The sequence below is a fragment of the Anopheles maculipalpis genome, chromosome 2RL (genome assembly GCF_943734695.1).
Source record: "Anopheles maculipalpis chromosome 2RL, idAnoMacuDA_375_x, whole genome shotgun sequence".
Taxonomy (NCBI): domain Eukaryota; kingdom Metazoa; phylum Arthropoda; class Insecta; order Diptera; family Culicidae; genus Anopheles; species Anopheles maculipalpis.
In genome coordinates, this window is record NC_064871.1 from 55,956,527 (window position 1) to 55,973,628 (window position 17,102).

The 17,102-nt window shown below is 44.9% G+C and overlaps 6 protein-coding genes across 7 annotated transcripts in view; 5 read left to right on the plus strand and 1 right to left on the minus strand.

The window, feature by feature from the left end:
- Window positions 1-17,102, plus strand: part of LOC126559341 (calmodulin) — a 279,933-nt gene that overhangs the window by 154,250 nt on the left and 108,581 nt on the right. The gene's annotated exons all lie outside the window — the stretch shown is intronic.
- Window positions 1-17,102, plus strand: part of LOC126559276 (zinc finger protein 593 homolog) — a 338,322-nt gene that overhangs the window by 148,949 nt on the left and 172,271 nt on the right. The gene's annotated exons all lie outside the window — the stretch shown is intronic.
- The window catches only part of LOC126558182 (hydroxylysine kinase), a 172,340-nt gene that overhangs the window by 112,305 nt on the left and 42,933 nt on the right, over window positions 1-17,102 (plus strand). The gene's annotated exons all lie outside the window — the stretch shown is intronic.
- Window positions 1-17,102, plus strand: part of LOC126557047 (ETS-like protein pointed) — a 176,419-nt gene that overhangs the window by 79,412 nt on the left and 79,905 nt on the right. The window contains exon 2 of the mRNA XM_050212688.1: window positions 14,385-14,434. The gene's annotated coding sequence lies outside the window, so the exon portion shown is untranslated. The remainder of the gene's footprint in view (window positions 1-14,384; window positions 14,435-17,102) is intronic.
- On the plus strand, window positions 160-6,980 carry LOC126559914 (DNA polymerase epsilon catalytic subunit 1). The gene is made up of 3 exons (XM_050216081.1): window positions 160-206; window positions 278-401; window positions 469-6,980. The coding sequence occupies exons 1-3, from the start codon at window positions 160-162 to the stop codon at window positions 6,976-6,978; spliced, it is 6,681 nt and encodes a 2,226-aa protein (XP_050072038.1). The 3' UTR covers window positions 6,979-6,980.
- LOC126559487 (ATP synthase-coupling factor 6, mitochondrial) lies at window positions 7,047-7,861 on the minus strand. Its single transcript, XM_050215652.1, has 3 exons — window positions 7,737-7,861; window positions 7,394-7,551; window positions 7,047-7,294 (listed from the first exon to the last, which is right to left on the minus strand). Exons 2-3 carry the CDS (start codon window positions 7,549-7,551, stop codon window positions 7,129-7,131), a joined length of 324 nt encoding a protein of 107 aa, XP_050071609.1. The 5' UTR covers window positions 7,737-7,861; the 3' UTR covers window positions 7,047-7,128.

Consider the following 17,102-nt stretch of genomic DNA (forward strand, 5'->3'; position numbering starts at 1 on the left):
GAAAGAAATGTGACTCCATATGTTTTGTTATTGTAGATATGCAGCAGAACAATCAGGTTGACAGAACGATCTACCATTTGGCGCGCAAATGAGACTGTCAGTTGAGCTTGGAATGGTATTGTTTTGGAACTGGAACGGTGAAATACTCTTTTCGTAAAAATGTTTTCGACAAACACAGGAAAATATAACGCAGAAAAAGCGGAAGGGTAAGAATTTGGTGTGCATTTCCTCTCCTAACTATTACGACATTTTATTCATGCCCGGTGTATTCCAACAGTGATGATACAAACGAGATCGGCTACCGACAGTCTCGAGAGAATGACCAAATCGATCTCAAGTACGGGTTCGAACGGGTGAAAGACACGCAAGAACGCACAGGCTATCTTATCAACATACACTCGGTAAGTAGCAAACATTTTATCGATTCGAGCGCCCTGTCCAAAGTTGTACTTCACATTCACTTTACAGACGGAAATTCTTAATGAGGACCGCCGACTGGTAGCCGCTTTGGATATGTATTTCTTACAAATGGACGGAAGTCGTTATAAAACAACGGTCATCTACGCTCCCTACCTGTTGCTGATCACACGCGACGGCACCTCCCTGGAAGTGGCCAAGTTTCTAGGTAAAAAGTACTCCGGTCAGTTGCTTGCCATTGAACACATACAAAAGGAAGATCTCGATTTGCCGAATCATTTGAGCGGGTTGAAGCAAAATTTGCTTAAATTGCGCTTTCCGAACACGACACAGATGAACAAGGTAAAGCGTGATCTGAACACTGCGGTACGCAAAAATCGGGAGCGTGAAAAGGCCAACACGTATTACATGCAGATGTTGAGCACCTCGCTGTCGACCGCAATTCGCTTCGATGGTACCGAAGGCGAAGGAAGCGGACCGAATCAGAATGTGGATTTTTATGACTACATTGTGGACATACGAGAGCACGACGTACCGTACCACGTTCGAGTGTCTATTGACTTGAACATATTCTGTGGCACGTGGTATACAGTCCGGTGCCGGGGTGGGGATGAACCGCCAGTTATTACGCCTCGCCCCGACATCATAGATCGTCCTGAGCCGGTCATATTAGCGTTCGATATCGAAACTACGAAACTACCGCTCAAGTTTCCAGACGCGCAAACCGATCAAATTATGATGATATCCTACATGATCGATGGACAGGGCTATTTGATCACGAACCGTGAGATCATTAGTGGCGATGTAGATGATTTCGAGTACACCCCGAAGCCAGAATTCGAAGGCAACTTTATAGTTTTTAACGAAGCTAACGAGCTGGGGCTGTTGCAGAAATTCTTCGACCATATCCTGGAGGTAAAACCGCACATCTTTGTAACGTACAACGGTGACTTTTTCGATTGGCCGTTCGTTGAAGCACGTGCAGCAGTATACGATCTGGATATGCGACGCGAGATAGGTTTCTCAAAGGTAAATGGGCGCGATGGCAATTATCTGTGCCGTCCTGCAATGCATCTCGATTGTTTGTGTTGGGTGAAGCGTGATTCGTATCTTCCGGTTGGTTCGCATGGTTTGAAAGCGGTCGCGAAGAGTAAACTGCGGTACGATCCCGTCGAATTGGACCCGGAAGAGATGTGCCGGATGGCGGTGGAGCAACCGCAGGTGTTGGCCAACTATTCGGTCTCGGATGCGGTAGCTACGTACTACCTGTATATGAAGTATGTGCACCCATTCATCTTTGCGCTGGCAACGATCATTCCGATGGAACCGGATGAAATACTGCGGAAAGGTTCGGGAACGCTTTGCGAATCGTTGCTTATGAAGGAAGCGTTCAAGGTGAACATTGTATTTCCTAACAAGCAAGTGTCGGAGTTGAATAAACTTACCAACGATGGGCATGTCCTGGACTCGGAAACGTACGTAGGAGGACACGTGGAAGCGCTCGAATCCGGTGTGTTTCGCGCTGACATCAGTACTCGCTTTCGGCTTGACCCGGATATGATCAAACAACTGCAAGGCAATGTGGAGAAAGTACTGGAGCATGCAATTGTTACCGAAGAAGGCGTTCCCATATCGGACGTGATCAACTTTGAAGAAGTCAAGGCGGAAATTTTATCAGCGCTCCAACAGCTGCACGACATTCCTACGCGGCTCGAGCAGCCAGTCATTTACCATCTCGATGTCGGTGCCATGTACCCGAACATCATACTTACGAACCGTCTTCAACCGTCATCCATGGTGAGTGATGCGGATTGTGCTGCGTGTGATTACAACAAACCGGGTGCACTATGCAAACGGGACATGGAGTGGCTGTGGCGCGGAGAAATGCTTCCAGCAAGTCGTAACGAATTTCAGCGCATTCAACAGCAGCTTGAGACGGAGAAGTTTCCGCCACTGTTTCCAGGTGGTCCACAGCGCGCCTTTCACGAACTGTCGCGCGAAGATCAAGCAAATTACGAGAAGAAAAGACTGTCGGATTACTGCCGAAAGGCGTACAAGAAAACGAAGGTTACACGGTTGGAGACGCGAACGTCTACCATCTGCCAGAAGGAAAACAGTTTCTACGTCGATACGGTGCGAGCGTTCCGTGATCGTCGGTATGAGTATAAGGCGTTAACTAAGGTTGCAAAAGCGGCGGTTACGGCGGCTGTAAAGAGTGGTGATGCAGGCGAAATAAAGGCCGCAAAAGGGCGCGAAGTACTGTACGACTCCCTGCAGCTTGCTCACAAATGCATTCTCAATTCGTTCTACGGATACGTGATGCGTAAGGGTGCCCGTTGGCACAGCATGCCAATGGCGGGAATTGTCTGTTTGACTGGTTCGAACATTATCACAAAAGCGCGAGAAATCATCGAACGCGTTGGTCGACCGCTAGAGCTGGATACCGACGGTATATGGTGCATATTACCCGCATCATTTCCCCAAGAGTTTACCTTCCGAACAAACCATCAGAAGAAGAAAACGCTCAACGTTTCGTACCCAAATGCTGTGTTAAACACGATGGTGAAGGATCATTTTACCAACGAACAGTATCATGAGCTGGTGCGAGCTGGAGATGGCGGCAAGGGCGCTGAATATTCGGTACGTTCGGAAAACTCGATTTTCTTCGAGGTTGATGGCCCTTACCTGGCTATGGTGCTACCGGCAGCCAAAGAGGAAGGTAAAAAGCTGAAAAAACGCTACGCAGTATTTAACTTCGATGGGTCGCTGGCAGAACTGAAGGGCTTCGAGGTAAAACGGCGTGGAGAGCTTCAGCTGATTAAGATATTTCAATCATCCGTATTCGAAGCGTTCCTGCAAGGCTCAACGCTGGAGCAGTGTTATGCGTCCGTGGCCAAAATAGCCGACTATTGGCTAGATGTGTTGTACAGCAAGGGGCACAATATGCCGGACAGCGAGCTGTTTGAACTGATTTCGGAGAATCGTTCTATGTCGCGAAAGCTTGAAGATTATGGCGAACAGAAATCAACTTCCATCTCGACGGCAAAACGTTTGGCCGAATTTTTGGGAGATCAAATGGTAAAGGATGCTGGACTGGCGTGTAAGTTTATAATTTCTCGCAAACCGGAAGGAGCCCCGGTAACCGAACGAGCCATCCCGCTGGCTATATTTCAGTCCGAAGTAAGTGTACGACGGCATTATTTGCGACGCTGGTTGAAGGACAATACGATGGGCGATGCCGACATTCGGGATGTTTTGGATTGGAACTATTACATCGAACGATTGGGAGGAACGATTCAGAAAATCATCACGATCCCGGCTGCCTTGCAGGGGTTAAACAATCCGGTACCGCGTGTGCAGCATCCCGACTGGTTGCACAAGAAAATGTTGGAGAAAAATGACACCTTGAAACAACGACGCATAAGCGAAATGTTTAGCGTAGCACCGCCAAAACCAGCCGCTCCCAGTACAGACCTTACCGACGTGGAAGATTTAGTAAGCAAACAATCCAATGGAGGCCAGTTACCGGGAGTTCCCGTAGCGCACAAACGTCGCCGAGAAGGATCTGACGATCGTGGAGCACAATCCGATGATGAACCGGTGCCTACAGTTCCAAAAACGTGGCGCGAAGCTCTGGGTGATCCGCCCTCACCTGGCACCACCAAGGCAGAACTGGTAGAATGGCTACGGTTTCATAAGCGCAAATGGCGCTGGCAAATATCTCAACGCGATCGCCACCATCGCGATGTGCGTAACAACAGCAAACGAATTCGTACTGCCGTCGATGAAAATGTCAGTGCAGCGGCACCAACTCGAGCTGTGACGCTGGGTGGCTTCCTGCGCAAAACGCAACGCTCGCTGATTGAGCAAAGCTGGCAGATTATACAGCTTATACCGGTGGACGACCTGGGCAACTTTACCGTGTGGGCTATGGTTGGAGAGGAGTTGCACAAAATTCGACTCTCGGTACAGCGAATCTTTTACGTTAACCAGCGAACTCCGGCACCTCCCGAGAACGACGGTGCAATAACGCCGGGGGCGGGCAAATCGATGTGGAAAAAGGTTCACCGTGTGTTGCCACGTGCACGACCCGTCTACCATCTCTACCAGTACGTGGTTCCGGAGCAGATCTTTCGCGATAATCGTCTCGGTTTGCTCGCCGATCTTGCTACGCCCGATATTGAGGGCATTTACGAAACGCAAATGACGCTAGAATTTCGTGCCCTCATGGAGTTGGGCTGTGTATGCGCAGTACAGCGGTCTGAAGCAAGAGCGCTGGCAGCTTTAGCAACGAAAGATCTCGAAGCGTTCAACATACAGCAGTTGGAAATGCGTCCCAGTAACTCCACATCCTACTTGAAGAGCTCAAAAAATGGTGGTGTGAATATGCGCAAGATATTCATTTATCAGCACGTTTCACCAACGGGAAAACGTGAGATGTGGGGCCTATTTTCGCCAGCCAACAAAAAAGCGCTTGTGATCGTGCTGGATACGGTACGCACGAATCAACTGCCAACCGTAAAGAATCTTTACACCTCCGAACGGATTGCACTCCTAACGGCCGGTGGCGAAAATCAAGAAGAAATGCTACCACCGCCAGATATGACATTCGAGGTGTACATGGAAATCGATGCTAAGCAGGTGTACCAGCGTGTTACACGAGCGCTAACGGCATATCGAGACGAAAAACGTGGACCAACGCTGCTATGCCTTCAAACCGCACTTGGACTGCAGAAGCTAAATCAAAATTTGCCTATCTGCTTAGAGTTCCCGGAGGTTTCTATTCACATTGCAGACGATGCGGCTCTTCTCTCCGGGCTCGATTGGCAACGGCACGGTGCACGGTCCATGATAAGACACTTCCTCAATCTTAACCGCGTACTGCAAATGATGCTAGAACAATGTCTCTACTTCCAGCTGCCCTTGGGCAACATGCCACCGGATACAGTTCTTTTCGGGGCCGATTTATTCTATGCCAGACTGCTGCAGCGTTATAATTTCGTTCTTTGGTGCTCAGCCGGGGCCCGTCCCGACCTTGGTGGACGCGAAGCGGACGACAGTCGACTGCTGGCCGAATTTGAGGATAACATCTCGATCGTACAGAATCGCGCGGGACTTTATCGATCTGTTTGCGTTGAACTAACCGTGGAGAGTTTGGCCGTTTCGGCTTTGCTGCAGGCAAGTAAAGTGCAGGAACTCGAGGGAACGTCTTCAGCAATTACGTTCGACGTAATGCCACAAGCATCGCTAGAAGAGATGATCACCAGTGGACCGAACGGGCCACAACTTTCCAACTACGACGAAACGGCCCTTTGTAGTCAAGCATTTCGCGTAATGCGAATGATGGTCAACGCATGGTTGCGCGAAGTTTCCATCAACCGGAATGTGTTTTCCGACTTTCAGATCATTCATTTCTACCGTTGGGTACGGTCGAGCCGTGCCCTACTGTACGATCCTGCTTTACGACGCGCACTGAACACCCTGATGCGGAAACTGTTCCTGCAAATTGTGGCCGAGTTTCGGCGCATGAAAGCGGAGATCATATATGCGGACTTCAATCGCATCGTGATCGATACCGGCAAACGAACGGTTGCCGATGCCATTAGCTACACGGATTTTGTTGTGCAGAACATTCGCAATCGTGAGCTGTTTCATAGCGTTTCGTTGTCCTTTCAACAAGCGTGGGAATTTTTACTCTGGATTGATCCTACCAACTATGGTGGTGTGCGAGGCAATCTGCCGAAGGATGTAATTGCCTCGGCGGAAATGACCACCCCAGCATCGCAAGAGGAGGATGCAGAGGAAGAGGAACTTTCGCTCGAAATGAACTGGAGCATCTCGGAGCAGCTTCCCGAGGAGAGAAGATGTCGTGCAAATTTTGAAAGCTTCGTCGTCTCCTTCCTGCAAACGATGGCCGAAGGAGTTTCCCCTGAAAGTGCGCTAAAAAAGTTAGCTTGCGTCGCGTATGGAATGGTGCAGAAAATGCACGACGGATATGCACGTGGTGCGAGCGGGCCGGCTTTAGAGTTTGTAAAAGCTGTCTCTAAAGCTTTGGCGGCTTGCAAAGAAATAGACGAGCAGTTAACGACCATGCGGCGCAACATGTTGCTGCTTGTCGGCGTGGGAGACTTTAGTGACAAGGCGATATGGAAAGAGTCGATAAAATCGTTCGTCCTTACGGAGGTGATCTGCCAGGCGTGTAACCATTGCCGTGATTTAGATCTCTGCAAAGACACTCATCGCGCATTGAAGGATGGAGACCTACCTGTGTGGCTGTGTGCGCAGTGTAACGTCGACTATGATAACGTGGAGATTGAAATGCGACTCCTCGACGTCGTTCAACGAAAGCTGATGTCCTACACGTTGCAGGATCTACGGTGCGTCAAGTGCAAGCAAATCAAGCGGGAAAATCTCTCTCAATATTGCACCTGTACCGGTAACTTTGAAAATCTCATCTCTACGGGCGAGATACGACGATTGCTTCAGACTTTCCACATGCTGGCCAAAGACTATCGCATGCGTGTTCTGGAAGAAACTGTTCAGCACATACTGCAAACGTAAGCCGCAACTGTACTACTTTTGCTATAACATTTCTTTTCTTAGCCAAATAAATAGCTACACAACTTCGATACTTTTTACATCTGTTTCAGTAGTAGCAGTAGTGTTTAGTTCCTATTATAACAGGTCTGCTCTTAGATGACCCGGCATAGCTTAAGCACTCGCATTGATAGGATCAATCTTAGGTTCCTCGAACTTGAACGTGGGGAAGGCAGTCATGTCTTCGCCCTGCGCACCACCGTACTGCTTGGCCAGTTTCTCCATCTCCTGTTTCAATTCACGTTCGATTTCCGGCGTTGAATCGACAAGCTTGCCACCGCTAAAAAGGGGTTTAAAAAGTTGATAAAATGATTTTGCGTGTGATTCCTTTACACGAAAACATCCGTTTGCAGATAATATGCTATTGTTTTTAACTTACGCGCTCTGGCTCTTCTGTGCATATTCGCGGAGCTTGTTAACGAACAGTTGCTGGATTGGATCGCTAGCCTTCGCCAGCAGAACGGCAGAGACACCGTAGTTACGGCGGGCCTGCAGTCCCATGACCCGGGCAGCGGACAGGATCTGGTTGGTCAGCATCTGGTGCCGGGAGAGAAGAAAAATACACCATTTCAGTGCAACAATAACCTCATATCTCACGTTATGTAACTTGGAAGCAACCGGAACATCTGTTCCAGTGATTTGCAGCGCTTAGATAATGTATAGAAAGGCTTTTGCTCGCTTCGTTTATTGAAATTTATGACGGAAACCGTAAATATACATACCTTCGGAATATTTTATTCACGTAAACGTAGAATTCGCTCCGATAACAGATGCAGGAAGATTTTGCGATGCCGAGAAATCTTTTGGCTAAATCCTGTTGACGGTCGACCGAACTTTGACATTTGTTGACATACGGAGTGTTGTTGTTTAGAAGATAGAGCCGAAAGCTTCGGTAACCCACTGTGCGGTTCTTTCGTAAAATATTCGTTTTACCGTTAATTCAAAAAAGGACCACGAAGTCAATTTTTTTATAAATGCAGCTTCTTTTGATGTTGGGCATTATATTTGTAAAATAATCAACCCGAGGAAAAAAAGTTTGCAAAAAATTTCAAATATTTGTAATCTGTGATGCTAAAAAAATTTTTTTTACAAGAAAAAAGACATTCCGATGAACCAATAATAATTCGTTTTTAAAGGAGAGTACGCAAAATAATGTAGGTAAGTATTCATTTACTCGTGGTTTAATGATTGTGGTTGCTTCGGCAGTCTATTGTTTTTATACTTTCGGATTACCACAAGCCGTATCATCCACAAGTACCGATTCCCATTAAGAGCATTTATCCATACGCAGGAATGACTAAATGTGAAGAGATATTGTGTATGTTTTAAGTGGCTTAATGTACATGAAAAGTAAAAGTGTATTTTAGGCTATTTTACTCTGGGTGATTACACAAATGTTCTAATATTTTCTGTCTACACAGTTAGCACAGAATGAATGTTCCCTATCTACACAGTTAGCACAGTTCAAGGATTGTGTTAGCGGATCCTAAGCAAGACTTGCCAGAAAAATGAACCTCGCAACCGTTTGAAAATTCTGAAGATCAACCATTCCAAGGTTGGAAAATTGTTTGGTACCGTACTGTAGCGTATCCGTAACATAGGAAGACTTTTACAAAGTTATGATGGACTGGAATCAGAGTCTATTGATACTGTTGAGTTGTCTGTTAAGTGATCTGTTACACTATTGGCAACATGGCAAAGTAAAATTCTTCCAAGGATCGTTCACGACGTGTTCAAGGATAATAAAGCTATCACAGTTAGAAAATGCATTTCCCATATAAATGATCTATATGCTTTATTGCGTATAGTATATTCCCAGGTCTGGTTTGTGGTTCGAATTATTTGACTTAGCAATGTTTATTTATTTTAGTCAATCTAACCTAAGCTCTCTAACGGGGCTGGTGGAGGCGACTACGGCGCTGGCCTTTACATGACAGGGTCGAGGTTCAAATCTCACCTGGACCGTCCCCCCAGTAGTGAGGACTAACTATCCAAGTACGTGGAATCGGCAGTCTAGTAAGCCACTCGATTGCCGGCATGGCCAAGAAGGTACGTTAAGCCAAGAAGAAGATGAGCCTTAGCTTTCCAAAAAAGGGGTACTTCGAGTATTGGCAATTGCAACTTTATTTAAAAATACATTCGTTTCTATATATTTCACATTCATTACTAATGCTCAGCTCATCTGAATTGCAACTTTAACTATCAAAGTCTGACATTCAACAGTTGATGTTGTACATCGACAAGATGAATGTAATGTACAGTAAACGAAAGTGGATGGCTTTGAGTTACACTTGTCCCACTCAATCCCCATGTCTATTTTTATTATGCTTCTGTTTGTGCTTCACCATCGGAAAGAAAGAGAATATGCAAAGAAATACTGTGCATGTTACCCATACTAGCGAGAAAGTATACAAAAGGCTTCAACGACTCGGTGAAACGAAAAGGAAAAAACGAACGACGAAAAGCAACATAAAAAAACGCAATAAATGCAGGCCAACCATGCTACAAGGAGACAGATGGAAGATGATGGAACAAGAAAACAGATAGAAGCACAAAACCCATAAGACAAGAACGGGATACCAATGTGAAGGAAAAGCAAACCCCAAAAGAACAGATGACAACAAACATCGGCATCACAATCCATGCAAGTGAAAACACAACCGATGGGAACCAGGACAGTATCCAGCAGCCAAAAACTCGATCATTCAAGACGATCACATGCGTGCGAGTTTGTGTGTGTGTGTGTGTAGGTGTATGTGTGCACGTGTACATTCTGTGACTTCTTGCACAGAGCAATGAAGCTGATAGGAGGTTTAAAATGCGTTCAACGCTCGCCAAGGGTCCGGTCCCTGGCATTATCGAAGGATTTCGAGAAACGAGCTACAGAAAGGCATTTTTTCCCAGGAGTTGAATCGAAATGAGTGTGTAGTAATTCTTGCTTCGGTAGGTGTAATTTAGGGGCTCACACGATCAACTGACCTCGAAAGTTGAAATGGCTAAAGTTTCGACAAACTGATTGGCCAACATAAATAAGGGTATAAAAGACATGTTTTTGTGATAATTAGCATAATAAAAATAAAAACATGGCCTCGAACCATAACAAACTCGAATAAAAAAAAATAGTTTGAGTTACATAAGCTACATAAATTAAATTCATTGATTTTACATTTTACTGAATACATTTAACAATATTTCATGTACAATCTCTATAAAAATAAAAAGTATTAAGTTGCTAACTTAATTTACAGCTCCCAATTCTGTCCTGCCTACCTGACGATCATTGTTTACACTAATTCCGATGCAACGACTTGCTATATTGTCTTGACTAAACTTTACGCGGTTTTATGTCATCTAGAGTGGGACGATGCTCCCCTCCCTCTCTCTAAACCTACTTGCTGACGTGCAATCAACCCGTTTACGTTCCCAACCCTTACCACAGTGGTACACCCTTACCGGCCTTTCTTTCAATCTCTCTCTTTCTCTCTCTCTTTCTCTCTCTTTCTCTCTCTCTCTCTATCACACATACAAACCCTCTCACTCCCTCTCGCTGATCATGCAGAATCGTAACAGAATGAATATCGCTTATACGGCCTGGTGGTTCAGGTGTGTGGGTTTTCATTCATAACTTTCAACGCAACCCGTCCCACTGTGTCCGCTATCCTATCCTTACCTGCTTATGCCCAGACAGGTTCCACACCCACAAAGGCGTGATCGTGATCGGTGTTGCGATGCGTATGTGTGTATTGGTGTGTATGCATGTGGGTTCCTTTTTTTGCTCTCATTCATCCGTTTGGGATCAGTACTGTAGCTCGAGGATCAAGCAATAGTATATGTGAGATGCATTAGGTCTATCATGCAATTACTCTGGTTCTGAACCGTATTCCCTATGGGACGGACTGTAGTTGCGCGTATGTAGTCTATCCTCTTCCCTACTACACGCAGGACCACGGACAAATGGTGGCGTGCACACGTTTAACATCGTTTGACCATCCGTAACTCATATTAAAATTAACTTGATAATTTCCAAATTAAAAAAAAACTTGAGCTATGCGTCTTGAGACACATTTTTTATATCTTTAAAATATGTTTTAAAAAATATTTGTTTTTATTAATATGCTCAAAATCGTTTGCTTCTTGGCATGGCTTACTAGACTTTTTGATTTAATGCCTGGTCCGGTTGTTATTGCCTCGACCAATGGGCAGCCGTTCTGCAAATGCTCATATTAAAAGTGTTAAAACCCTAACCACAATCTGAATTCATGTTGCCCAACAATCTGTTCATGTTCGAACCAACGGACGTGTTGGTTTTGCATGGATCCAAAATTGGACTTTTAATAAACTATTATCTAGTCTTTTAAAATCTTGCCTGTCCTGTTTTTAAATAATAATTGTGTATTGTAAAAAAATGTTAATAAAACAGTAAATTTATTTTATGTACTATTCATTATGTACGGCTAGGCAACAACAGAGAGCACGACTTTATCAGATGTGAACCTTGATTCTCGCTGGAAGTTGACATCGCTCGTGTGTATGACGCCTGTTGGCAAGAAATAAGATCAGTGCGCTGCAGTTAAACTGGTGTGCGTGTGGCCGACCGCTTGCTGGCTGTTTGTTGCGACTGATCACAAGCTGAGCAACAAATTTTCCTTTCAGGTCTTTCGAGAGAACGTTCTCGCGTGGTGCTGAAGTGTGTACAGTTTGAATGTGCGACCGCGGATGCCGGAGTATCGTACGTAAACCGTACGATTACAATTTGGTTTGAATTTGCTCCAAATTACGTGTTACAGAAAACATTGGTCATCATTTATCAAACCGCCAAGATCCAAAACAGACCCTGATTTTCGCATGTAAGAAACAACAATTACGATATCGGCCAATTTTATGAATGTACAAGTGTTAACAAAGAAATGTTGTAGAGGAAAGTGTGAGCAATACATCCATCCATCCAAGCTCTTATCGCGCACATGAACTCGATTTAGGTCCAACCGTCCAGGGCAGCAGCGATAACAATCCCGATGTGCCCCAACACTGGTCGGTTTCTGAGTGCCTCTTCGCGAGCTTAGTCAAAAAAAAAAATACATTCCCTGTCCCTCGTTCCGCTCGGTCGTCGATGTGTCGTTGATAAACTAGTGATAGTGCAGTGTCGCCGAAACGCGTGGCTCCAACCGGCCAGTGATGGACGAATGGCACACCACGCAGTGTTTCTAGGATAGAATACTTAGAGTTTAGGCTGGTGTGTGCTATACGAAAGACAATCATAGTGTAAAGTAAGTGTGTGCGTGCACGTGTGTGGATCTTAAGATCATTCTGTTTCGAGTTCTTCAATGAAATTCACACATAAAAGATGTATTTATTTTGGAGTATAGGATTACTTCTGTGTGTGTGTGTGCATCTATGTGTTCTCCGAGACAATCAAATTCATTCAAGCCAACCGTGTGAGTAGCAGTAGTCGCAAGTTAACGATAATCTCTGATCGCGCTGACTGGGACTGGACTCTACACTACACTACACTACACTGGCAGACCCGAGAATGTCCAGAAGATCAGACAAGGCACATAGAAAGGCAATCGAACAGATCCACGAATTAATATGCTAGTCAGCTGCGGCCGTAAGCAGCCTGATGCTACATTAAAACCCTTGCCGGCACATTACGGCAGGCGTGCGGACGTACATGATGACGAAGACGCGAAGAACAAACCGTTGAGCCACCCGGTCGGTTGCTATGGGGTGGCCTTTTAGCGGGTGTGCGGGTGATGGGTCGCGGGATTTTTTTTCGTATCGTATCTCTGGCCGTAGTGTGCCTTGCTACTGTTGGAGAAGAGACTGACGAAACGAATTGAAACAAAGTTGAGAAAAGGAATAATGAAGCAAAGAAAAAAAAAAAGCACGATAGTGAACCGCCATCGCGCATGCTAAACCGAATTGGAAATGAAAGAACCGCGCGGAACGCGCCGATGATGGAAAAAGCGATGAAGAGTAACACAACAAAACCTACCCCAGCGCTGCTTCGTAGGCAAACAAACACGTAAGATCGTGGAAAGAAGCGTCCAAAAGGAAAGAGTGTCGAGATGGTGGGTGGGGGGGGTCGAGCGACGTGCGACGATTCTCTTGATAGAAACAACGCTCGTTTGGTTGATGGTGGCAGTGAAGGCGCCCTGTGTACCCGCGAACGGATCCATTCATTCATAAAATCTTCACTCTCGAACGCAACGCGTCCAAAGAAGGTGACGGTGATGAGAGCGAGCGAAGCGAGCGAGTGTGTGCCTTTGTGTATGTGTGTGTATTTGCGTCTGTGTATTTACTTACTCCTCAAAAAGTCAAACCGTAGATGATTTTGCATGGTGGCAATGGGCGGCGACGTTGTGTTTTGGTGCAAGTTGGCAAAAGAAGCAAACACGAGACCCTTACAACCAAGGAACGGCGGCGGGTCCACGTTCTACCGACCCCACAGAGTACAGAGTCGATCGCTACCCTAGCTACCTCTAGCCAGAGAGCGAGCGAGAGAGAAAGAGTGAGAGTTGTCCAAAAAAGATCAAGTGAAATGTCGTTGCTAGGAGCAATGGTTGTGTGCTTAGATCTTTTCTTGTAGCAATTTAAGTTTTTAAGTTTTTGTTGTTGGTGCTGTTTTTGTGTGAAATTGTTCCAACCCGGACGGTCGGTGACAACTGTCCGACAGATGTTGTGTAACTGTGTGTCACAGTTGTGTTGAGTTTAATCCTGTGTACGGTTCTAATTATGGGCCCAATGCACGTTTTGCGTTAATGCGTCGATCATGTTTATAAATGTTATAAAGTTTTCTCCTTCTTCTAGCCAATTAAGTGCGTAAAAGTTTACTCTGGTGCAATGTGTGAATAATGCATAATGTGTTGATAATGTGAGGAAAATGCTATTTTCGCCCTTCCGTGCACCGAACCACTAACAAATACTTTACGAATAAGTAAGCTATGTGTGTGTGTGTAAAGAACATTTCATTTTCGCACGAGGATCTCATTGCTTTCGGTTTTTAAAAATGCACCCTGATTGTGCATTGTGTAAATGAAATGATTGTGTATTGTAGCTAATGTCCAGTTCTACATATAAGCTAGTGTTTGTGCCCCTGCGTATGTGTGTGTGTGTTTGTGTGTATTTGTGCATTCTTCCAAAAGAATATAGTGTGCTACACAAGTCGGGAATCGTGCATTTATGCCAGTGGAGTGTGTGTGGAAAGCGTTTTACTGATAACTGATTTTATGCAGCTGCAGCACTTATCAACATCGGTTACTTCTGGTGACAAAATATTAAGTCTTGCCGGCCAGTAGAAGTTTCCCAACGGGCGACCCTTACAACAACAACAGGGAGCAAAAAAGCACCTTTAGTAGGAACGAGATTAGCGATATTTGAGAGCTTCAACCAGCGAAGAAACAATCTTCTACTGGCGGGGGTAAGTAAACTGTGAATTAACATTGGTTCTATCAATCCAAATAAAATGCTTCTAGTAATACTTCGGTTAACTGAAATACTTTCTCATTTCGTCTTGAATCGACTACAATGTCATGGAACACGTTTCCTACATGTCCACACCTGACAAGGTAGCTCCATACCTAAGAAGCATAATTTTTGTGAATGAATTCTTGGCCTCTAGTGAGAAGCGAAAGCGTCGTGGTACGGTATGCAGGGCGGAGTAGTAGCACTGTCAGCTCCTCTATCTACGTAACCCACCAAACAGGCTTAAGGTTCTCCCAATGTTTCCACAGCCTTTTGCTGCATGTTTCTTCAGACTGGTAATTATTTTTGCTTCACCAGCACGATGGCATACTCCCCATTTGCGTTCTGTTTTTTTTTCTCTTTTTTTGTTGTTTTCTGGTGGTTTCCTCCAGAGTGGAGTTTCAAGGAGACAAGTGGTAGTTTTTGCCCATGTACGTACCCTGTTTTCACCCTGATAATCTGCCCTGCCTTTGTCGAGGGGAAGGGGGGAGGGGGGGGTTCCATACTGTTGTAGATCGTGCATTTGGACGTTGTTTTTGCTCCAATCTTGGAAAAATGGTACCAACCAATGTACGTTTCTGCGAAATCGTTACAATCTGTTGCGCAACAGGGCACATTAGCACTAGTGCGATCGCGGCTTGAAGCAATTGCCCTGTGTAAGGGACGGGCCGCCAGGCGACAATCTTCACACGCAGCAAGATTCATCAATTATTTGTGTAATCCAATTGCAAAAGAATATACGCTGTATTTTGAGCAGAACCAGGCAAAGGAACGAGATTCCACTGGCAACATACTCGGAGCTGGTAATGAAAATTCCCCCACACCGTTGGAGATAAGATAAAACAATAATCGTAAACTTCTTCGTGAGTTGGAGGTTGTTTTGTTTCTGCCATGTTTTTTTTTTTTGTTGTTTTTTGCACCCTTTACTGTGGCTCTGCAAAGAGGCGGGAGAATAGTACACGCCTACACGCACCCAACACGCTAAAAAGCTTATCATTTGTACACCGATAAATGTTCGAAATGTTCGGGCAATGGCGAAATATTCATACCGAACTCTCTGAAAAGCAAGTCTGCTAGGTCTAATCAAACATTTCGGTTACGACGCTGATTGTGTGGCCAAATTTGCGCCTTTTCGAACTGTTCATGGCCTCACGTTAAACAACGGCAACAAAATAAGGGCGAAAACCGAAACGTTTATCATCAATTGTACATTTTATCACGGCTGACATGCGCGTGATCGCCAAGGCACGGAGGCATACGAGTACGCGGTGATAACGTTATTGTGATTGTATTAGTAATAGGATAGGTGGGTATGTGTTTCACTTAAATGATAAAGTTAAACTCTAATTCGAATTCTGGTAAATTCGTTATTGCTACGATCGGATGACTCAGGCTGCACTTCTTTTGAAGTTTGTTTGTTTCAAAATGGTTTAACAAAAAACGCATAATTAGTGATTATGATATTATTAGGCCGGCCAACTCTTCTGCCGATAAGCCTACGTTGCAGCGTTGATGATTAGCAGCCATGATTCGATTATTAGTAATGGTCTCAATCTCTCATCCATGAAAGTACGCGTACTTCCCCGTGCCGTGTATAATCGGTGTGATAGCAAATATTTGCCGTTCTCGATTGTTGACAACCCCAAAGGTGGCTGGGCTGCCTTTGACGGCTTTCGGGCGGCTTTCTTCTAGCATGAAAGCCGGCCGGTCGGCCGTTACGATCGTAAGTTAATTTTAGGAATCGGCTTAAAATTATCATGTCAATACAAAAATGACGTAGACGGTTCGGTACATCTTGTCACACCACCGTAGCGGCGTTCATTCTTCTCCGTTCGGATGGGTAAATAAACAAACAAACAGCATCCTTCAACGCTTCGGTGACGTTGTGCCTCGTGTCTGAAATGGAACGTGAGCTATGGATTGCTTGCGTTACCCAGTACAGAGCATACTGTCGTCATCGACCAAGGCCTCACGTAACGAGTTACGAGAATGGAGTCTTAATGAAGATAAATTCTTTTAGACAAAATCATAGTTCAAATAATTTTCACACAGCTCCAACAGAGAAATCCAACAGAGAATTCAGAATTTGTTGGTTCAGTTTGTGAAAATTTGGTCTTCGTAGTAAAACTTTTCTCACGACATCATTGACTTGAAGCCATTCGGCCATATTCAGAATTTGGACCGTTGAAATGCCTCACTTTGAGGAAATAAGTACTTTAGGGCATATAATGCATCATTCGCAGGTTTTCTTCTTGGCTTGACAACCTCTAAGGTCATACCGGCCATCGAAATGGCTTACTAGACTGCCGCGATACCACGTACAGTACTGGACAAAATAATTTTATACGCTTTAACTATTCTTTGTATAAGCTCAATATTTCCTTCAATGTTATAGTTACAACAATGCTATCTTTAGGAAAGTTGATGTCCTATTATCAGGAAATAATGTTGTAGAAGTGAGGTTATTAGAATTGCGCATGACTTTCTAAATATGTGCTATATGATCGAAATGGACAAAATAAATCATACGCCAGATTTCTTATTCACAAGTTATGCTTACATCAAATATGTCTTTTTATTTTTGAACCCTTAACATTTGCTATGACCACCCTTTGCCTTCAACA

Coding starts and splice junctions, on each gene's coding strand:
- LOC126559914 (XM_050216081.1), top strand. CDS start 160: ATGTTTTCGACAAACACAGGAAAATATAACGCAGAAAAAGCGGAAGG. Junction 207..277: donor AACGCAGAAAAAGCGGAAGG/GTAAGAATTTGG, acceptor GTATTCCAACAG/TGATGATACAAACGAGATCG. Junction 402..468: donor ATCTTATCAACATACACTCG/GTAAGTAGCAAA, acceptor TTCACTTTACAG/ACGGAAATTCTTAATGAGGA.
- LOC126559487 (XM_050215652.1), bottom strand. CDS start 7,551: ATGCTGACCAACCAGATCCTGTCCGCTGCCCGGGTCATGGGACTGCAG. Junction 7,295..7,393: donor GCACAGAAGAGCCAGAGCGC/GTAAGTTAAAAA, acceptor ACCCCTTTTTAG/CGGTGGCAAGCTTGTCGATT.